The sequence below is a fragment of the Brassica napus genome, chromosome C3 (genome assembly GCF_020379485.1).
Source record: "Brassica napus cultivar Da-Ae chromosome C3, Da-Ae, whole genome shotgun sequence".
NCBI lineage: Eukaryota > Viridiplantae > Streptophyta > Magnoliopsida > Brassicales > Brassicaceae > Brassica > Brassica napus.
The window spans coordinates 71,764,115-71,786,496 of record NC_063446.1 but is presented as its reverse complement, the minus strand read 5'-3'; the positions used below and the strand labels follow the sequence as shown (position 1 = coordinate 71,786,496).

General features: G+C 34.3%; 6 protein-coding genes across 8 annotated transcripts; 4 read left to right on the top strand and 2 right to left on the bottom strand.

Moving 5' to 3' along the window:
• Positions 1-508: 508 nt before the first annotated feature.
• On the top strand, positions 509-1,789 carry LOC106428564 (60S ribosomal protein L37-2). The gene is made up of 4 exons (XM_013869318.3): positions 509-644; positions 743-878; positions 1,322-1,423; positions 1,554-1,789. Exons 1-4 carry the CDS (start codon positions 642-644, stop codon positions 1,598-1,600), a joined length of 288 nt encoding a protein of 95 aa, XP_013724772.1. The 5' UTR covers positions 509-641; the 3' UTR covers positions 1,601-1,789.
• Positions 1,790-3,295: 1,506 nt separating this feature from the next.
• On the top strand, positions 3,296-6,296 carry LOC106428614 (proline-rich receptor-like protein kinase PERK15). Its single transcript, XM_013869361.3, has 8 exons — positions 3,296-3,775; positions 4,225-4,578; positions 4,820-4,906; positions 4,985-5,055; positions 5,139-5,215; positions 5,301-5,451; positions 5,521-5,682; positions 5,755-6,296. Exons 1-8 carry the CDS (start codon positions 3,427-3,429, stop codon positions 6,055-6,057), a joined length of 1,554 nt encoding a protein of 517 aa, XP_013724815.2. The 5' UTR covers positions 3,296-3,426; the 3' UTR covers positions 6,058-6,296.
• Positions 6,297-7,060: 764 nt separating this feature from the next.
• On the top strand, positions 7,061-8,746 carry LOC106428612 (ras-related protein RABG3d). Its single transcript, XM_013869359.3, has 7 exons — positions 7,061-7,212; positions 7,299-7,325; positions 7,399-7,498; positions 7,920-8,066; positions 8,151-8,231; positions 8,304-8,449; positions 8,533-8,746. The coding sequence occupies exons 1-7, from the start codon at positions 7,160-7,162 to the stop codon at positions 8,597-8,599; spliced, it is 621 nt and encodes a 206-aa protein (XP_013724813.1). The 5' UTR covers positions 7,061-7,159; the 3' UTR covers positions 8,600-8,746.
• LOC106428611 (protein disulfide isomerase-like 1-5) lies at positions 8,606-11,866 on the bottom strand. Of its 2 annotated transcripts, XM_048750553.1 has the most exons (11): positions 11,158-11,866; positions 10,491-10,620; positions 10,214-10,379; positions 10,013-10,131; positions 9,848-9,928; positions 9,674-9,763; positions 9,533-9,604; positions 9,380-9,448; positions 9,073-9,288; positions 8,948-9,001; positions 8,606-8,872 (listed from the first exon to the last, which is right to left on the bottom strand). In XM_048750553.1, the coding sequence occupies exons 1-11, from the start codon at positions 11,643-11,645 to the stop codon at positions 8,777-8,779; spliced, it is 1,581 nt and encodes a 526-aa protein (XP_048606510.1). In that variant the 5' UTR covers positions 11,646-11,866; the 3' UTR covers positions 8,606-8,776. The 2 variants fall into 2 exon arrangements, with proteins under 2 accessions (XP_048606510.1, XP_013724811.2); XM_013869357.3 differs by lacking the exon at positions 9,073-9,288 and having other exon boundaries at positions 11,158-11,827.
• A 2,962-nt stretch (positions 11,867-14,828) lies between these two features.
• Positions 14,829-16,026, top strand: LOC106428592 (dynein light chain LC6, flagellar outer arm). Of its 2 annotated transcripts, XM_013869342.3 has the most exons (3): positions 14,829-15,061; positions 15,223-15,385; positions 15,643-16,026. In XM_013869342.3, exons 2-3 carry the CDS (start codon positions 15,248-15,250, stop codon positions 15,787-15,789), a joined length of 285 nt encoding a protein of 94 aa, XP_013724796.1. In that variant the 5' UTR covers positions 14,829-15,061; positions 15,223-15,247; the 3' UTR covers positions 15,790-16,026. The 2 variants fall into 2 exon arrangements, with proteins under 2 accessions (XP_013724796.1, XP_013724795.1); XM_013869341.3 differs by having other exon boundaries at positions 14,845-15,385.
• A 444-nt stretch (positions 16,027-16,470) lies between these two features.
• On the bottom strand, positions 16,471-17,477 carry LOC106428610 (photosystem I reaction center subunit VI, chloroplastic-like). The gene is made up of 3 exons (XM_013869355.3): positions 17,090-17,477; positions 16,889-17,015; positions 16,471-16,808 (listed from the first exon to the last, which is right to left on the bottom strand). The coding sequence occupies exons 1-3, from the start codon at positions 17,218-17,220 to the stop codon at positions 16,629-16,631; spliced, it is 438 nt and encodes a 145-aa protein (XP_013724809.1). The 5' UTR covers positions 17,221-17,477; the 3' UTR covers positions 16,471-16,628.
• Positions 17,478-22,382: the final 4,905 nt, after the last annotated feature.

Genomic DNA, 22,382 nt, shown 5'->3' with positions numbered 1-22,382 from the left:
TAAAAACTTGAGAATAAACTAATCTTTCACTATGTTATTATGATTATACATACATTTTGATTTCGTATAAGATTAGTTGTTTTGAAATCGCTAAAAAATTGATATGAAACAATAGTTTTTCTTTAAAAGTTTTATTCACTGGTTGATAGATCTGATACTGCAATTAACAAATGCGTATTTGAACCAAATGCAATTTATTTTTCCAAACTGGGGTAATTGACCGTTTTTATAAGAATATCTTAGCTGGAGTAAACGAAGTTCAATTCGACCATTATTTTCGGTACCGCGTCTAAAATATATATAAAATGCTTTTACAATTTCGAGAGAAAAAAAAAAACTGACTAGTCTTTCTAAAATCAATTTGGTTTTGAATTTTGTTAATCCGAAAATTTTGTTTCCAAAAAAAAAAATTGTTTTCGGAAAAAGCCCAGCAAAAAAACATATGAGCCTTTATGATCCGACAAAACCTTAATGGGCCTGCACGAAACAAATCTTGTGTGTTTTTGTGATCCGAGTAAAACCTTAATGGGATCAAAACCCTAAGATGGAAAACCCTAGGTTTATATACAGTTTTTGGTGACCTAGTTCCGTCACTTCTCCGAGACCGACCTCAAGTGGTTTTGTAACTCGCATCCGCTGCAATGGTGATCTACGATTCCCTCTCTCTCTCTCTCTCCCTGTCATCTATGTTTCGTATCGTTGATATCAATCGCTGATTTTGGTTTGTGTTTGAGGATTGCAGACGAAGGGAACGGGGAGTTTCGGAAAGAGGAGGAACAAGAGTCACACTCTCTGCGTGAGATGTGGCCGTCGCAGTTTCCACATCCAGAAGAGCCGTTGCTCCGCCTGTGCTTACCCCGCCGCTCGCAAGAGGACCTGTATGCTTCTCTCTCTCTCTCTCTCACAGCTATTCTTGATCCATTTCGATTGAGAAATGGATCGTTCTTCATTTCATTTTTTTGTTAGGCACACGAGCCTGTTGTTGTGTTTTGCAAGTTTCATCTATCCCTTTCGTTCATTAGTGCTAATTAGATATAAGTCCAAGAACTTGATGCTATTAGATGACTTCATATCCAGTAATCGACATCTCGTATAAGACTTTTATGTATGTTCTATTGCTGTAAACATCATTTCAGATTGGCATAATAGTCTTAGGGTTTTGTTCCTTGGTGATGATAGTTAGATATAAATACAAGAACTCTAATCTTTATTCTATATTATGTTGACTTCATTCCTTGGTTACACGTTATGTTTGTTCTATTGCTACAACGAGATGATGTTTTGGATTTGAGGAATCTGATTAGTGTTTATCCATTGTTAGACAACTGGAGTGTGAAGGCAATCCGTAGAAAGACAACCGGAACTGGAAGGATGAGGTATCTTCGCAATGTGCCTCGCAGGTTCAAGACCGGTTTCAGGGAAGGTAATATAATCCCTCTATACACAACCACTGATTATTATTTTTTTATATTCTTCTTGTTATTAATAAACTAGATTGAATCTGTAAGAAATGATGTTTGTAATTGAACCTTTTCATGTTTTGTCTTGCTTAGGTACCGAAGCCAAGCCAAGGAACAAGGCAGCAGCTTCATCAGCTTAAACACTAGATTTATTATGGCTTCTGAGTTTGTTGGCAAGATTACTCTGTTTTATTATTCAGCATCTGATTACTCTTTATCTTTTTGGTGTGTTTTGTACTCTTCTTATAAAGTTTTGGACTTGAATGAGATTTCTGTTGCAATTTGCAAGTCCTGTATCCTTTGCTAAGTGTGTTTATGGTTTTCATTCATGCGTTTGGTTTTGATGAGTGTGTTTATCTAGCAACGTATAACATTTTTAAGGAATTTCTTAGCATTTAGGGTTTTCTAATCTTTTGTCAGTTTCTTGTTTAAATCTTGTTTGCTTAAAAGTTGTTTTTTTTTTTTTAATCAGAGATTTTACTCTATTAAATAATCGGATAAAACAATTTTCATGGTTGATGAACAAATACATTGGTGTTATCAGTTTTATTTTTACAAGTTTGACCAAAAAAAAAGAAAGATCTTATCACTAACTATAATATAAAAATCCTAAGCAATCTGAAAAATCTTTAATAAGTAAGTTCAAAAGTTAACAATTGGTCAGTTTGCCGTATTACTAAGTTATAAATTTGGTGAAAAGGGTAGTGGTGAATATCGATTTAAACACTTCGTTATTCGTATAAGAGAATAATTCTATGTAAAGCTGTGAAAAGTATAAGATATGGTCTTAGCCCCACGCGGATTGCTTTTGCTTGTTTAATTTCAGAATCCTTCCTTTTTATGATGATGAAAGGTAGTATTTATTTTCCTTGAATCTAAAATATACAAGATAATTGCTTCCCTTGACTATTGCATTCAATAGTTGTCCTCTATTCTCCACCACATAATTTGATTTATATATAAATTATAAGTAAAATTCCGAATCATCATTGTTAGTTAATAAGATATACTTAACAACTGAGTTAGCGCGTAGAAATGTTTACCAAAGTTGGAATGAGCAAATCGGTAAGATAACAATTGTTCTATTCATGGCTAGAGTGATTGATTGAACGACAACACTTTCTAAGATTGTTTTTGGAGGTTTTTCTTACTTGTGTCCATGGTGATTAAAAATATACATACAAATTTATAACATCTTCTTCAGTTACCTCTATTTTATTGTTTTTTTTCTTGGAAAACCCCTCTATTTTATTGTTTAATAGATTTTTTTTAAAAAAATATTCAGAAATGTTATTTTTCTTTTAACAATTCAGAAATTTCTCAATGCCCCTTGAGTAGTTAATAATATAGCGTTAATTAAGTTCACTGCCTTGTTAATAAGTTCGTTGCATGGCATTCATACTTCAAAAATAATTCTAAATAAGTTTTTATTAATGCACTGCTATATAATAGATTAATATTATATTTTTGCGTTTATAAAAATTATATATTTTCCTTCTATTAATAGTTTCGTCTGTAAATATATAAATAATACAAATATACGTTCATTTGTATTTTAGAAAACACCATTATTACTCTGTTATAGAAGATACATAAAAGAAAAATGGTAGAAAAACTCACCAGTATTTATTATTTAGAAAATTATGATAGTTTAGCTTTAACAATTTAAAAGATTTTATAACTTATATACATTTTTGTGCAACTTATAACTTATATACATTTAAAGTTTTAATTTTAGGGATTAAAAGGTAATGTTTTATTGGAATAAAGAAAAAAAATATATATATATATTTAAAAAAAAAACTACACATTTTGCTAGGGAGAAAAATAAAACAGAAAGAATTAGAGACACTGCCAGAAGAATTAACTCTCAAGTGGGGGACCTACCACATGACTCTTCTTTCTTCTTCCTCCTCATTTCTCACTTCCGCCAATGTAACAAAACCAATCATCATAATCTTATCTGATGTCGTCGAACAACACTATCCCCTCCGCCGCTAATCCACCGGACCCTGTGTTTCCCTTCACCCAACCAGCAAACACTACAACTTCATCTCCCTCTCCACCTTCTCCCATCGAACCTTCTTCAACCCCTCCCTTTCCCGCGGCGCGTGCAAGCGACAGAGGCTTAGCGCCAGGAGTACTAGCTGGACTGATCACCGGAGCAGTTCTCGGAGCAACGTTTGTTCTGATCGGAGTTTGCGTCTTCGTCTGTTTCTACAAAAGAAAAAAGAGGAAGTTGCAGAGAAGAAGAGATGCTGAAGCTGCCATTAATGGAGACTCTCCATTACCTTCCTTGTCTGATCCAAAACTAGGTAACTCTTTCTACATAACTCCCGGAAATCTAGGGTTTCTCTCTTTATTTTGAAATAAAATTTAATAAGTAGTATTTAATATTCAACTCCTTTGTATTTATTTGCTATGACTGATTCTGAAAATCAGACAGTAACTAGTTGTGTTCTGTTTTCTTGATTCTTGTTTCTTGATTCTTGCTTCTGGAATGTTGATTCTTGTTTCTTGATTCTTGAATGTTGATTCTTGATTCTTGATTCTTGAATGTTGATTCTTGAATGTTGAATGTTGATTCTTGTTTCTTGATTCTTGATTCTTGATTCTTGATTCTTGATTCTTGATTCTTGATTCTTGTTTGTTTCTTGACTCTTGATTCTTGATTCTTGATTCCTGATTCTAGATTCTTGATTCTTGATTCTTGATTCTTGATTGGTTTATGTGAAATTTGATTACTTCAAACATTTTTTTGTAGATAATAGAAACAATCTTCAGCAATGGAATCAAAGTACCACTAGCTCAGACAATGTGTTCACGTATCAAGATTTGGCTAAGGCAACAGATAACTTCTCCAGCACCAACCTCATTGGACAAGGCGGGTTTGGTTATGTTCATAAAGGAGTTCTTACGGACGGAACAGAGGTTGCCATCAAGCAGCTTAAAGCTGGAAGTGGGCAAGGAGAGCGCGAGTTTCAAGCGGAGATACAGACCATTAGTAGAGTTCATCACAGGCATCTTGTTTCACTTCTTGGTTATTGCATAACGGGATCTCAAAGGTTGCTTGTTTATGAGTTTGTTCCTAACAAAACTCTCGAGTTCCATTTACACGGTGAGTAAGACTTCCTTGGGTTTGATAAATGGTTTGTGTGGTCGTTTAAATGTGGTTCGTGGTTAGAGCCGGTCATAAGATTTTAGAGACTATAGACAATTTAGTAAAAATATTAATAAAAATTTGTATTGGAAGTTTTATGTTTATATATATATTAACTCTTAAAATTATGGAGGCTTTAGGCTAATGTTTCATTTGGCTATCGGATGATAGGCTCTGATTCTGGTAAAAGTATTTGCAGAGAAAGGGAGACCAGTAATGGAATGGGGGAAGAGGATGAAGATTGCTTTGGGTGCAGCTAAAGGATTGTCATACTTACATGAAGATTGTAAGTTATGTTCTTGTCTTTGTGTTTTTGTAAGAAACATTTGTTTTCATAGATCGTTTTTTGTCTTGTTTGATTTAGGTAATCCTAAAACAATACACCGAGATGTCAAGGCTGCTAATATTCTTATTGACGATAGCTATGAGGCAAAGGTATTTGTATAACTTGTAAAAGACTACAAACATTTTATTTCTGCTTCACTACTAATGATGTTGTGATATGATTGATTCATCAGTTAGCAGATTTTGGACTAGCCAGGTCTTCCTTAGACACTGATACTCATGTGTCAACTCGGATTATGGGAACATTTGGGTATGTAACGTTCTAACCATATATGCAACCACTCAGACCATAAACAGCTAACAATCTACTGTCTTGTGATATTGTCTGGATGCAGTTACTTGGCTCCTGAGTATGCTTCTTCTGGTAAACTCACTGATAAATCAGATGTGTTCTCATTCGGAGTGGTGCTTCTTGAACTCATAACCGGACGCAGACCTGTTGATAAGTCACAGCCTTTTGTTGATGATGATAGCATCGTTGATTGGGTTAGTTATCTCTTGTGTCCCTTAGCATCAACTTTTGAATAAGCTTTCTAAACTCAACTAATGTTGTAGGCCAAACCTCTGATGATACAAGCTCTAAACGATAGCAACTTCGACGGTCTTGTTGACCCGCGGCTAGAGGGTAACTTTGATATCAGTGAAATGACGAGAGTGGTTGCTTGCGCTGCTGCTAGTGTCCGTCATTCAGCAAAACGCCGCCCAAAGATGAGCCAGGTACTATTAAGTTGAAACCTCTTTGTAACACTTAACCTCATATCAGTCCTCTGAAACTTCGGATCATTGCAGATAGTTCGAGCATTTGAAGGAAACCTATCTCTAGATGACCTAACTGAAGGAGTCACCCCAGGTCACAGCACTATTTACAGCTTAGATGGGAGCTCGGATTATAGCTCAACGCAATATAAAGAAGACTTGAAGAAATTCAAGAAAATGGCACTTGAAAGCCAGACATTTGGTAGCAGTGAATGTAGCGGTTTGACCACTAGTGACAACGGTCAGAACCCATCAGGCTCCTCTAGCATCACTGAAGGTTTACGTACAACGCAAGAGATCGAACCGGAGAAGAAAACGGATAGGACTATAAGTTAAAAACAGAGGATTCTTGATTCTTGGGTAGCTAAAGTCCAGCATTTTGGGATAGGTTAGGTAGGTGTAAACACATTTTTCATTTCTTCGTATTAACGTGTGGCTTCTATGAAAACTCGCATGAGCCTGATTTGGACGTGAGTATTTGTTGGAGACTAGCCAACAATTATTTTATTTCTTTTTAAGTTTGGTGTGAAGTTTATTGAAGAGATGCAAAGCTAGATGCTTTATGATTCCTTATATATATTTTTGGCTTTAAGGAAAAATAATAGGTTTTTTTTTTTAAGTTTGTAGTGAAGTGAAGGTATTTGTTGGAGACGAGTCAGAATTATCATAGCCTCATATGTTTTTCGTTTACTATTTAAAAATAAAATAAAATGTTATTATTATTTTTTTAAATATATTTTTATTATATCATGTTTCTTGTCTAATTTATATAACATGTTATTTTATAGTACTTAATGGAGTTTCTACATAATCTACACTATTGGTAAAACTAGTCATGAAAAAAATACTCTTAACTATAGTTTTGACATCAGTATTTTGTTTTGGTTTGTAAATATTTACACATGGACTATTAACAGAGTGGAACTATTCGTTACAATTGAAAATTTCCAGGATAAGTCAGGCTTTTAAAAATAATTAGGATTAGGAGTTTTATTTGTATTTTTTGTTGTTCACGTATTAGGATTTGTATAGATTTAACAAAAACAATGAGATCTCGTTTAAAGCAACAGTCTCATTAAGATTTTTTTTAATTTTTAATATCTACATTTTGTTTTGTTGAAAGTATGGTTTGAAAGAACAGGAGTGAATGGTAGTTAAAAAGTATTAAACATCTAAAAACTAAAAAGTAATCGGAGCCAGTAGACCGTTTGATGGTTTATTTCTTTTGTATAGTTACTTTAATTAAGTTTTTTTTTTTGTTTATTAAAGTAATAGAGATGACTAATCGAGATAGGGGCATTATGGGAAATTGAGAGATTTTAAAATAGTGGCCCCCTTTCCTTCCTTGCTGTTATTTAGCGAAGATACTTTCTTATTTTTAGCTTCGCACTTGTCTGAATCACACACGGAGAACACCAGAGACTCTTTCTTCCGCCAAATGTCTTCTCGCCGGAGAGTTCTTCTGAAGGTTATCATCCTCGGTGATAGCGGGTGATCTCCTCTCCTCTCCCGATTCGATGTGATTTTGATTTTTGTACATTGATGAAATAGATTATGATCTTTTTCTTTTGTTTCAGGGTTGGCAAAACATCGTTGATGAATCAGTACGTTTCTAAAAACCAATCACAGATCTATCCTTTTGTTTTTTTAATATGAAATTCGATTTTGCGTTGTTAGGTTTGTGAATCGCAAGTTTAGTAATCAGTATAAAGCTACGATTGGAGCTGATTTCTTGACCAAAGAGGTTCAAATCGATGACAGGATCTTCACTTTACAGGTATAATTCAACACCATTATTGCTTATTGCTTATTAGTATATACTATTATTTTTTTTTTAACTTTAGTATATACTATTATACATTTATAATTCTTATTGGATCTTGCTTTTTGAGTAACAATTTGAATTCTCCTATTGTATTGTTTCTTCGGACACTACAATGTTTTCTTGTCTATAATGATATTACTAGTACTACAAACATGACCGGTTCTAAGATTTTAGAGATTACAAACAGTTTGGTAAGAATTTTAATAATTTTTTTTTTTTTTAAATTGTTTTTGTAACTATTTTTTAAGAGTTTAGTAGTGTTTTTAAAACAAAGTGAGGATCATGTATATTAACTCTTAAGAATTTGGAGATCTTTGCTAGTTCTGAGTACAAATAGGAATGTTCTGTTAAATCCCTCGAGTCCATACTACAGATTTGGGATACTGCTGGGCAAGAAAGATTCCAAAGTCTGGGAGTAGCTTTCTACAGAGGAGCTGATTGTTGTGTTCTTGTTAACGATGTCAATGTTATGAAGTCTTTCGAGAATCTTAATAACTGGAGAGAAGAGTTCTTGATTCAGGTATGATAACACAACTCCATTTTGAATATCATTTTATAAAAATCCAATATGTTACATCGTCTTCTTCGTTGTGACATTGTTTAGGCTAGTCCATCAGATCCTGAGAACTTCCCGTTTGTCGTGTTGGGGAACAAGACCGACGTTGACGGTGGCAAGAGCCGAGTGGTGAGTCCGTTTACTTCTTCTTTAATTATCTAAAGTCTGGTTATATGCTAAAGTCATACTACATGATGTTAGGTTTCGGAGAAGAAAGCAAAGGCATGGTGTGCATCTAAAGGAAACATTCCCTACTTTGAGACATCCGCCAAAGAAGGATTCAATGTAGACGCGGCTTTCGAATGTATCACCAAGAATGCCTTCAAGAATGAACCTGAGGAAGAACCGTAAGTAACACAGCTCTTTCAAAGTTACATATAACTTTCATGTTGTTGTTTATCTCCATCTTGTCCTGTGAATGACTGCGCAGGTACATGCCTGACACCATTGATGTTGCTAGAGGTCAGCAACAAAGATCAACTGGGTGTGAATGCTAAATCAAGTTTGTTTGCAGAGGGTTAACATACACTATAAAGTTAATTTCAGTTCATTGATTCACATATTCTAAAGGATTGGGTTCCTTTCTTTTACAATTCGACACAATATAATGTCACAAAACTCTCATATATGATCTTTCTATGTCTCTTCTTGTGTCTACATTGCCTGGAACTTGATTACAATTCATCTCTAGCAGAACCATCCTTTGGTTTCAACTCTTCGTTGATGAATACAGCCATGTCCTTGGCGCTATGTTTAGTTGATAGCTTTAACTGTTAAGATAAAAACTTGGTAAGAAAACTACATACAAGGCTTATATGTCTGCTCTATTAAAAAAAGGTTATTACCGGTTTCTCCTTTTCACCAGATTTGTAGAGCAAGATGGTCGGAAAATCATCAACCTGTCACCAACACATCAATAAGATTAGCTATTTGTCAGTCTTGGGTTGCAGGTAATAAGATTTTGATTCACCTGAAGCTTGGCATGCTCATTCACCGAAGCATCGATTCTAGCAAAAACAAGATTCTTAAAGCCTTTGAAATGCTTAGCCAACTTCAAGACTTGTTTGCTCATCGCCTCGCAGTTCACACACCATGGTGTATGTACCTCAAGAAGAACATTCTCGTGGCTGTTTAATACCAACTCATCAAAAGTCTTTCCTACCACAGTCACTATGCTTGCGTTTTCCTGCAGGTCTCAACAGGTTATTTTGATCTTGGCTCGTACATATGGTTTCTCAGTTAATATCAAAGAGGATAATATATCTTTCAATACTCACATTATCCGGAACTGGCTCTGACCTATAGTAATGCGAAACGGTTCCATCAGCAAGGCCTGAACAAAACTCCTAATTTGCAAATCCAAGACAGATCACTTGAATCAGTTACTATATATGAATACTTGAAAGGGCATGAAAAAAAAAAGAACATACTTCTATGTTGCTTGGTGATGGATCTGATTCGAGCAAATACTTGGAGTTCAGGTTGTTATCAAAAGCAGCAACCTGTTGAACAAAACTATAGATTAATCCACATTGGCATGTAGCCTTATTAAGTGTCAATCAGAAACTTACAACAGTTTTATTTGCATGATCTATTCCGAATAAGGTGAGGAATGGCATCGCAAGGTTCTCATTTGTTATATCAACATATATAAGCATAAGCTGCAAGAATAAAAAAAAATAGTATATAGGTTAAGAGAGAATCTAAAGAACTAAATCAGATTGGCCTTTAAGATTTAACCATACCTTGGATTTAAACTTTCTTGCCAAATCTTCAAGAGACTGAGCCAGGTTCTGGAAGACATCAGCTTTGGAGAAAATCATAACCTAATCAACGAAGAAACAAAACAAAGTTAGAATAAAAAGTTGTAGGTAAACGATGCAAACTGAAATGACAAAAAACTTTATAACCTGAAGCTTAACAGGACTGGAGTAAACCCAAACGGTATTGCTTTCAGTCAATCTTGTAATCAATGGAAACTTGTTGTTTCCTAGGAACTCTAGTAACTTCTCCATCTTGTAAGGTCCATCTGTGTCCGAACCACATAAAACTCATTATCAACATTCCGATGAACCTTCACAAAGAGATATTCACACAATGAGAAACCTTACCATATACAGTGTATCTTTCAGCTTCAGTTTTAACCAAGCCAATAAACACAGTATTGGTTTTGAGGTGAGGAAACAGAAGCTTCGCAACATCGTTATCACTTGTTTCTACAAACTGGATTTCGTTGTCTGATTTTGCAGCTTTAACGAACTCGTTATATTCAGAACCCTGAGGCAAACAAACAAGATATCAACAGTTACATTCCAAAAAAGTCTACATACTCTTTACAGTGTAGTGGTTTCCCAAGCTTAAATCTAGAGTGTTTCGATATTAATCTACCTCAAGCTTGTGGAACAAACCAAGAGCAAAAGTATGATACTTGTTCAGGAATCTCTGAGCTTCATCGAGTGTATTGACTGTGATGATGGATGAACCAGTCTTTTTCTGCACCCAGATGACTATATCCTCTCTGAACACAAGAACACATTGACCCACAAATCTCTCAGAGATACCAAAAACTAGCCGTGGACATTTAAAACCGAGAAACCAAAGCCAAACCAAAATACCCAGAGGATCTTTGTTTCTCTATATAAGAAAAACGAAACCAAACCAAACTAAAATACGGTCTGTATCTTTAAAAATATTAATTATTTAGTTTTGTAATAATCAAATGTATTAATTTAGTTTTGTAATAATTTAAATATCTTAAAATATTATTTATAAACTAATTCTAATATCATGTATCTAAAATATTTTAAATTATCTGAAATAGCTCCATAGCTTAGTCGGACCAACCTTAATTACCTTTATTTAATCGAAATACTAATTTTTCAACATTTTTATCCAAATTTTCTAAAAAACTGGAATCAAATTGGGCTTTATATTAGTCAGTTTTAATTTTGTTACCCGAATCAAAAACCTAATTAACCCGATTCAGACCGAACCAAACACTGAGGACTATCAGAAGCCTTATTTGAACCCCAGACATTGAAACTGAGAGACTTACGCTGAGAATCCACCGGTATAAGGCTGAGAAGTCCCGTTAACAAAGAGCAGAAGCGTAGGGAACCCCTTGATCTCAAGCTCCGACGCGACCTTACCATACCTGTCGCCGTCGATCTTAGCCATCAGAACCGGACTCCCAATCTCTTTCAAACCCGTCGCAGCCTCCGAGAACCTCGGCATCAGATCCGCGCTTCTCGCGCACCAAGGCGCGTAGCCTAGAACCAACACGAACTCGTTTCCGTCGACCACTCGCTTCGCGTTGTCGCCGCTTAGCTCCAGCACGATCCTCTGCGCCTTGCTCACTGTTTCGGCTTCCGACTGTTGATGCTCGGGACGGTCTTCTTGCAGCTGCTCGTCTACTTCTAGGAGCTGTTCAAGATCGTCGTCGGATTCTTCGTCGGAGGATGATGAGTGAGAGGGGATGAGTAGGAAGGTGAGGAGTAAGAGGAGGATGAAGGTGGAGACTGAGAGTTTTGGATTCATCGACATTGTGATTTTAGTTTTTTTTTTTCGGTCGGAGGAGTGATTGGTCGGAGAAGCGATCGTCGTTAAATGAGGAAGAAGGCTCCTAAAATGTTACCAGGATTTACGGCGGGAGTTAAGAGTCGATGGACATGTCACATGTGTGATGTGTATGTTAGTAAAAGAAAAGCGATAATAAAATTATTGTTTTTTCACTGATGTATTTGTCGGCTTCATTTCTCTCAATTCACCGTCTCATTACTAAACATAAACTACAATTTATTTTTAACATTTGCATTTTCATAATTTAGTGAAGAGACTAATTAAAAACATACCTTGATTTTTTGAATCCCTTATATATTAATTGAGGAACATTTGAAAAGATGTAACCTCAATTTTGTATTAATTAAAAGAGACCCCAATGCATAGGTGGCACTCAATTAGGTAGTCAATTACATTCAATTGAAAAATAAGTAGGTCCACATTTGATTTTTATATGTTGTTAGATACATAAGTTGGTCAAACTATATGATATAATGATATGATATGATATTTTCTTTCCTTAAATAAAACCTACGGAATTACCATAAATGACTAATATATATATGACAATTAATGAGTTTAATAATAAAGATTTGATAACAATGTATATCTCCTCCATCATTTTTTGTTTAATTTTATATTATTAAAATAAATTAAACAATCAAATTAGCTATAAAAATAAAATTTAGATTTTTTCGTATATGTTATATTTTGAATTTTTAAAAACGACAATAAATGACTAAAACTATTAAAATTATTATGTTAAAAATTAATGATCAATGGTTTAACATTTTTATTATAAGAAGATACACATAATTTTAAAACCATATGAGTAAAAAATATCATTTAATAATAAAATAAATAAATATATATATATATATATATATATATATTAAACACTATATACCATAAGATTACATAAATATTTTAATATTAAAACTTTCAATGAATTTTCAAGAACATTTATAAATTATAAATTTATTAAAGATTTCAGATTGAAAATTTTGTTATCGATGATTTAAATATTTTGTTATAAAACGATATGAACGATCATAGAACTGTATGATTATAAATTCTTATTTAATAAATAACTATACAAAATATACTATTCCTAGAAAAATAGGTTGGTTCATCTTAACTTATATTACACTTTTTATTAAACTAACTATCGAATTGATAAATAACGTACCAAAAAATATTTTGCACTTTCCTTAAATAAAAGCTACGAAATTACCTAATATGATTAACGTATATGTGAAAATTAATTATAATGAATAATAAATATTTGATAACAATTTTTGTATCTTAGTTCTTTTTTTAATTTTATATTATTAAAATATATTTAAAAATCACATTAAATATATAATAAAAACATTTATAATTTTTCTTATATGTTATATTATGAATTTTTCAAAACGTCTATAAATTATTAGAAATTTGAATATCCCCACTCTGAAAATTTTGTGATCAATAGATTATTTTTTTGTCATAATAAGTTACAAATGATCATAAAATTGTATTAATATGAACTTTTATTTAATATTATAAGAAGATACACATTATTTTAAAACCATATGAGTAAAAAATATCATTTAATAATAAAACATATATATTTATATATATATATAGATTATACTATATACCATAAGATTACATAAATATTTTAATATTAAAACTTTCAATGAATTTTCAAAAACATTTATAAATTATAAACTTATTAAAGATTTCACATTGAAATTTTTGTTATCGATTATTTAAATATTCAGTTATAAAATGATATGAATGATCATAGAACTGTATGATTATAAATTCTCATTTAATAAATGACTATATAAAATATACTATTCTTAGAAAAATAGGTTGGTCCATCTTGACTTACATTATATTTTTTATTAAACTAACTATCTAATTGATAAATAATCTACCAAAATTGTTTTTGCACTTTCCTTAATTAGAAGCTACGAAATTACCTAATATGATTAACGTATATATGAAAATTAATTATTATGAATAATAAATATTTGATAACAATTTTTGTGTCTTAGTTCTTTTTTTTAATTTTATATTATTGAAAGATATTAAAAAATCACATTAAATATATAATAAAAACATTTATATTTTTTCTTATATGTTATATTTGAATTTTTCAAAATGTCTATATATTATTAGAAATTTGAATATTCCCACTCTGAAAATTTTGTGATCAATAGATTATTTTTTTGTTATAATAAGTTACAAATGATCATAAAATATAACGCATATGAATTTTTATTTAATAAATATTCAAACTAAATAATATATATATATAAACACTAATGATTTAAAGCAACAAGATTGGCTGATCAATTTAGTCGTCCAGTTGAAATCTTTCAAAAGTATGTGAAAGACTAAAGTCAAAGTAAATATTGATTTAGAATAGTAGTTATATTTTACTAACCAAATACCGAAAAAAACTGAACCGAACCGAAACTAACCCGATATCCGGGTTGAACACCCGTAATCCAAATGAAGCCAAACTATTGTTTCATTCTCCAAAATATAATAAAAATAATAACTTAATCCCGCGCAAGGCGCGGGTCTTATCCTAGTTCTTGGTAATGGATATAAAGACCTGAAAAATATTTTTAGAAACTAATTAAACACAAGATAAATATATCATTTTATATATATTTAATAAAAAATTGTCTAAAATTTGTTACATAAAAGAAAACAATGGAAATAAACCTTATTTGTAAAAAAAAATTAGCTTGAAAAAAATGAAGAAAATAATAAACAAAATATTTAACTAGTTACAGAAAATAAGAATCTAAGACATCACTCTCTCTTCAGAATCACTCTCTCTTCTCTCTAAAATATTTTTGAAAAAAATGAATTAGTTTTATGAAAAGCTGTGTAAATAATTATAATTTAAATTGATTTTATAATTAGATAAACTGCTCCAAATTTATATTTCTAACAATATTTTTAGATAATCTTTGATTTTAATTAAGACATTTATATTTTCTAATCCTTATCAGCGTAATGGGCCATGAACTTCTTTGATGGGCCTATTAATACCAACGGCCGCACCGACAATTTTTACGAAATTTGTGGAAGCTTAGGTAATCACAGATTTTGTTCACATTTACTTGTGTTATCTACGTAATTAATTATGCACCGCTCCATCGTTATCCCTTAATGGTCAAAGACAAAAGACATGGAGGAAACACGTAAGAGAGATACACATATTTACCCAAAATGAGTGATTGCACCTTCAAAATAAAATATTTTCTTACTGTCTTTTTCTTCCTTTTATCTCGAAATCGTCAGCTTCGTTGCCTTCTAGCTTCGTCATACCAACTTTTTTGACTAAATTAGAAAAAAAAAAATTCTGAGTTCGCCATTAAAGTACAACACAAAAGGTTAGGCACATTTTATCTTTGTATGGGCTTTTCTTGAAAAATATTAGATTTTTGAAGGGAATCTTTTTCAATTCGTGTCTTTTGGTGTCTATAAAGATCCAAACGCTTCCTTGTCTGTTTTATCTGCATATTATCTGAAAACGTTTTTTGAGTTTTTTGAGAGAGAAAGACAGACAGATTGAGAAGATGTTGGAAGGAAAAGCAATGGTGGAAGATTCAGATATGCCAGTGAAGATGCAGGTTCAAGCCATGTCTTTGGCTTCTCAAGCTCTTGATATTTTTGATGTCGTTGACTGTAAATCCATTGCTGGCCACATCAAGAAGGTTCCCTTTTTCTTTACCATAAACTCTTAGATACATACTCCTAATTACATTGTTACCACAAGCCTCATGGTTAAAATCTTCATACTCAAATGACTTCAATCCTAGTTTGACAATTTGTAGCCGTCTCATTGTTAATATCTTGATGGACATGTAGAAATATTTTATAGGACCCAAATGAATATTTTGGTTTGTATTAGCTTCATATCGTCCATCATCTATAGTTAATTAGACGGTTTTATGTTTTGTAATGAATTCAGGAGTTTGATGAAAGATATGGGAGTGGATGGCAATGTGTGGTGGGATCAAACTTTGGGTGTTTCTTCACACATTCTAAAGGGACTTTCATCTATTTTCAGTTGGAGACACTTAAGTTCCTAATCTTCAAAGGCGCTTCTGCTCCTTAATTAAAAAAAAACCTTATCCAATGTTTTATCCTTCTATGAAAATATGTCTGTGACAGAACAAGCTTGAAGAGCCTATCCTGATTTTTCTTCTTCTCTTTTTGCTCTTTGTAGCTTTGTTTGAATCTAGGTCTGTATATAGACTCAAGATGGGACACTGATTTCAATGAAGATGTGCTGACTTTTCTGTGATCAATAAAAGTGTAATGTACAAGATCTTTATATATCTCTTTTACTGAATTGCGGACAAAATCCCCACCAGCAGTAGAGTCATTAACAAACTAATCACCATTAGACGATTTTGAGGATGATGATAATGACATGATGATGTTCAGAAGTCAACCACCATGCACTTAAGAAACTCGATTGAATGCTCCTTGTAAGAACAAGAACAAATTGCTAAAATATAATCTCTCATTTTATGTCCATCTTCTTGATATTTGACAATTTTTGTTGTGCTTGTTTGCAGGATTGTCTTGATAAATTCAAGGATCAGAACGAGTTTTATTAAGTCAAAAAGGATTCTCCTGATTCTTGGGAGACAAGAAACGATAAGAAATGGTGGTTACCGGCGGTTAAAGTCCCACCTAATGGTTTCTCCTACGTATCAAGAAGGTTGCTACAGAGCCGAAAGGAATGTGTTAATAAAATTAGATTTGCTTGTTGCATTTTCTTGTAGCAGACTTGAAAGACAATCATCATTGATTCATCATAACTGATTCTCATAATTCATTAGCTTACAAAGCAATTAACACAGCAGAATATACATAGATCCATTAAAAGGGTTCACAGAATTGGAAAGAAAGTTTTATGACAATTTGAGGAGATTTTAGAAAGCTAGTTTAAAGCTTGCCCCGGGGACCGAGCTTAGGCTTCTCTTGAGGACCTCTCTTAATAGGAAGAACATCGCCGGTCGAGGAAGCACTGACATAAGTAAGCAAAGAGCCTCCTCCAAGAATCAAGAACTTGAGAAGCAAACCTCTCTTTGTGAAAGGAGCAGCAAATGTCTCAAAAAACTTGCTCTGCAAGAAAAGTCTCACAATCACAATCATTGTCTCAGAATTTGAAGAAGCATATAAGAGAGTTAGAGTATTTAACAAACCTGAAGTGGGTTGTAAGGTGAAGGAGTATCAGATCCGTACAAATCCCATTGTCCTGTTGTGTTACCCAGATCCTCTAAATCAAAGTATACACTTTTGTCTCCATACTTAGCCACCACGGCACCAGCTCTAATACAAACCCCCAAAAGGAACATTCTCATCAATATCAATCCAAGATTCTAAATCTTAGGGTTTTAGTTTACCTTGTGGATTTGGGTTTGAAGCTTTGGCGAGAAGGCTTAATGAAAAGCTTAGCTCCGGCGAGAGAGCTTCCTCCGAGTCCTTTGACGGTGGCAGAGGGTTGAACGGCGGCGATGGTTACTAAAGACGCCATGTTTCTCAGACCAACAAACAATAAATACTTCTCTCCTTCAGTCCTTGATGTTGCCAAAGTAAGTGAGTGGAGTGTTTGTAATATGCATAGGTAGAGAATCTACTTCACTCATGGATGAATCTTGTTCTGACACGTGGCGAAATGGTTTTCATGTCTGAGATTTCGTATGCCAATTATGAGATGCCACGTGGATTAGGTGAAGATAAGGCTATCCAATTCTTTGAACAAAAAAATGGCGTCAATCACTGCAACTTTTCGTCCACCATTGCTGCTCAGTGCTCACTATAATCTTTGAGCAAGTATCCCACCAATTATTTATTTTCCTCGTAGACATGTCAAAAGAAATAATTTTGACATATCTTCAAACACTTTTGAAGATATATATGTCTACAGACAAAGAAAATAATTTTATTAGTGAAGAAAAAGTGTACATTTTCATTCAAAAAAAAAAAAGAAAAAGTGTACATTTTTAGATGCCATAACAGAGCCGGCCTTTAGGAGGAGCACTAATTCGCAGCAAGATTACCAACTATCTACTGTAGCTAATTATAGTCATAGATTCAAATATGTCAACAGTAAGTATATGCCCTAAATCTAACGTTTATCAGTCGGTCCTGGATACGAGAAACATTAGACTTAGGGTTTGTATTGAGAAAATCAGGATTATAGAAATATAGACTAAGTATATATGAATATTATAGAACTCAAACAATAAGAATAGTCTATCAACTTCCGTATATTTAGACTATCTATCGTCGGATCTTGTACCTTATCTGTCGCTTGTTGGTCCTGAAAAAGTGTCGATCAATTGCAACAACGGGGTGTCGATCGATACACCTTTCAGCCCGTCGATCGATGCAACTAGTGAGTTGTCGATCGACGTTCCTTCCAGGGAGCATTAAGAATGGGTTTGAACGTGTTCACTAGGTTAATTAAATCAGCTTCCGCTTGTTTCTAGCAATCCTAGCACAACCTAAACTATTTCAGACAAAGAACCAAACTTCCGAATGCGCCCTAATATCTATAAGCAAGGTTCTAGTTAGTTACTTTAGAACACATGCAGTAAGAACAATTTAGTAGATTAATATCCTGACACTTAGCAATTCTATATTTTGGGTTAATCCATCATGAATATCTAAACCCTAAATCTAACAAGATGAACTACTCACACATGGCTAAGCAATTCATAACAACAAGATAAGTAAATTGCATAAATAGAATAGAGTAAAGAAACTGGAGTTCCAATCGCAAATCTCTGAAGGAGTTCTTGGATCTTCTCTCCAAACCTAAGACTCTAAGTATTTTTCTGTATGAAAAGTAGAAAGTATGAAAGTGTGTCTTGACTAGAACAATGACATAGCACATAAGTATTAGGTTAAAACTCGTCAGGGTTAATCTGGTAATTCTTGTGAGACTTGGGCTTTAAGTCGGCTGGAACCCAATATGGCTTTCGCGCGCTTCGCCGTCGATCGACACCACAAGGTGTGTGTCGATCGATTGTTGCGTTCGCCCATCGATTGATAGTCATGGTCGATGGTCAACTTCGGGCCTTTGTCATTTTCTCTCCAAAAATGCACCTAAATCACCAATTTCCTCCAAATCACTCCTAAACCTGAAAACATATTAAAAAGACTCCAAAACAACTATAATGTATTTAAAAACACATATATACCATGGCTAAAAATGGGTAAAATCCATGGTATATCATCTTCACGCGCCATTGCCGGAAAGGATAAACCCTAGATCGGAAAAGGGAAAATTAGATCTGATATACCCTTCAATCCTAAAAGCCGACCCTCCTTTTCTCAGCCTAGCCCTAGACTCGCCGCCACTCCAAACGAAAAGCATCGTATTCGACCACAACAAGAGCTCCAGAGGAAACGACAACGTCAGAAAAGCATGCATATCGTCTCGGTTTTGAACTGGGGAAAGGAAAGCAAAGAAAAAATGAGGAAGGGGAAGGAGAATCGCCTCCGGCACAGCCAAACCGGCCGGCCGATGCTAGGGATTGAAATTGCTCCAATGTCTCTCTCTCTCTCAACTTGTTTTGTTTTTGAATCCGCTAGCTCCTCGTCTTAAACATAGCTGAAACAAAACTGAATTGTAAAGGGTATATATACTTTGCTCATAAATTAAATTTTTTAATAGCTTGAACTCTTCAACCGCTGCAACAAGGCGCATAGTGGTAAGGAACAAAGGCTAGCCTGCCCGTGGATCTCATGAATCAATCTTCCAAGGTCGTGTTATAAAACGTGGAATGAAAATAATATTGTTTAATACATAAAATAAGTAAAAGATAACAAAACCGTAGGAAAGTTGAGATATTTACGAGTATTACATGGTTCTACCCAGCTCCAATCCGACCTAATTTGAACCGCGACCCAAACCAAATCAAAACCGTAAATCATTCTTAAACCGAAGGAAACCCAGAGGAACATCATCTTGTCTGCCCCTTCTCATTAAAGAATCTCCTATGCCCCTCTGAAATCGCCTATGCTCCTCTCCTTTTAATGAAATGCGCAATGACAACACTGGCCTTCCGAATTTTTTTATAGAAAAAACAGAAATTCGGGTGGAATTGATTTCAATTGGGTTTAGGAATTGGAATTGCGGTATGGTTAAATCCACATCGGTTTGGTTGGGTATCGAATATTAAAAAGAAAAATTAAAAGGTGAAGAAAAGGAAATTCCGATTCCAAAACCCGCAGCTCCTCCTCCATCAATCCATCCCGTAGCTCAGCGTGGACTGATCTCTCCCGAAGCTTCTCGTTGGCGTAGAACAATTGTTTCTCGACGTCTAGCATTCCGTCGGGGACGGTGGAATAATTTGTAAGTTTTGATCTCTGGTTGGAATCGAGCTCTTTCTCCTGTAGGTTGTAGTGAATTATAAATGGATTCGAATTAGGAGTAATGTTCAACGTCATTGATTCGTTTCTGGGTCAACTGGTATAAAATGCATTTCAGTGGGTGAATGGGGTTGTATTGGCAGTAGAATGGGAGATAGATCAATCCGCAGCTGAAACCTAATTCAATTTGTTAGACAATTGTAGTAAAACTGTATTACTCGGAACAACTGGTAAAGCTTTGGATATCTGAGAATAATGGGAACAACTGGTAGAACGTTGGATAACTATAGTCCGTTTGTTGAGTGTGTTCCATTTTTTTGGCAGGATACAATGAGAAATCACGTCAGCATTCATTTTCAATTCAAAGAACGCATGTTTAGTATTACTGTGAAGAATTCAGTGGAGGATATATGACTTTATCAATGATAGAAGAGAGGATGTATAAGAAGCTTCAGTTGGATGAATGTAAGGAAAAACTGAAACTGAGCTACATTCCATTGGTGGTAGGATGTGAGTGACCTTTAAATATTGATGATGATGAGGATTTTTTTGTTTACCTAACGTCGACAAATAAAGAGAACCGAAGCTGTCTTTTGGTTGTAGAGAGTAGTGGAAGATCAGAACTGGTTGACAAACTGTCAATAGTTGCTAAAAGTTATGTTGGTATGAACTACAAACCTTTGGAGCCATTGGAGGATTAAATTGGACCTAATGCCATAACTTTTTTTGTAGAAGAGAAAAAGGGAAATAACGAGGGGGAGAATGATGATGATAAAAGAAGAGATGATTATATGGAGACGGATACTGGTATGGCGACTGATACCGGTATGGAGACCGATACTGGTATGGAGACTGATACTGGTTTGGGGACTGATTCTGGTATGGAGACGAGTATCATACCGGTCTCCATACCAATATCTGTTTCCATACCAGTATCAGTCTCCAAACCAGTATCATTCTCCAAACCAGTACCAGTCTCTATACCAGTATCTGTCTCCATATAATCATCTCCTCTTTTATCATCATCATTCTCCCCCTCGTTATTTCCATGCTTCTCTTCTACATACAAAGTTATGGCATTAGGTCCAATTTCATCCTCCAATGGCTCCATAGGTTCATAGTTCATACCAACAGAACTTTTACCAACTATAGACAGTTTATCAACCAGTTATGATCTTCCACTACTCTCTACAACCAAAAGACATCTTCAGTTCTCTTTATCTGTCGACGTTAGGTAAACAAAAAGATCCTCATCATCATCAATATTTAAAGGTCGCTCACATCCTACCACCATTGGAATGTAGCTCATTTTCAGTTTTCCCTACGTTCATCCAACCCAAGCTTCTTATACATCATCTCTTCTATCATTGATAAAGTCATATCCTCCACTGGAGTCTTCACAGTAATACTAAACATGCGTTCTTTGAATTGAAAATGAATGCATACGTAATTGCTCATTGTGTGCTGCCAAAAAAATGGAACACACTCAACAAACGGACTATAGTTATCCAACGTTCTACCAATTGTTCCCAGTATTCTCAGATATCCAAAGCTTTACCAGTTGTTCCGAGTAATACAGTTTTACTACAATTGTCAAGAACAAATTGAATTAGGTTTCAGCTGCGGATCGATCTACCTCCCATTCTACTGCTAATACAACCCCATTCACCCACTGAAATGCATTTTATACCAATTGACCTAGAAACAAATCAATGACGTTGAACATTACTCCTAATTCGAATCCATTTATAATCCACTACAACGTACTGGAGAAAGAGCTCGATTCCAACCTGAGATCAAAACTTACCAATTACTCCACCGTCCCCGACGGAATGCTAGACGTCGAGAAACGATTGTTCTACGCTAAAGAGAAGCTTCAGGAGAGATCAGTCCACGCTGAGCTGTGGGATGGATTGATGGAGGAGGAGCTGCGGGTTTTGGAATCGGAATTTCCTTTTCTTCCCCTTTTAATTATTTTTTTTTAAATTTGATACCCATCCAAACCAATGTGGATTTAACCATACCGCAATTCCAATTCCTAAACCCAATTGAAATCAATTCCACCCGAATTCTGTTTTTTTCTTTTCAGAAGGCCAGTTTCGTCATTGCGCATTTCATTAAAGGGGGAGGGGCATAGGAGATTTCAGAGGCACATAGGAGATTCTTTAATGAGAAGAGGAGTGGCAGACAAGACGATGTTCCTAGTGGTAACAGGTAACTGAATAGTAGCAAAAAATATAAACAAAATGTTCAAAACCATTTTATTCCATAAGAAAATAATTTTTTTTTTGAAACAAGTTAACTTATAACTTGCTA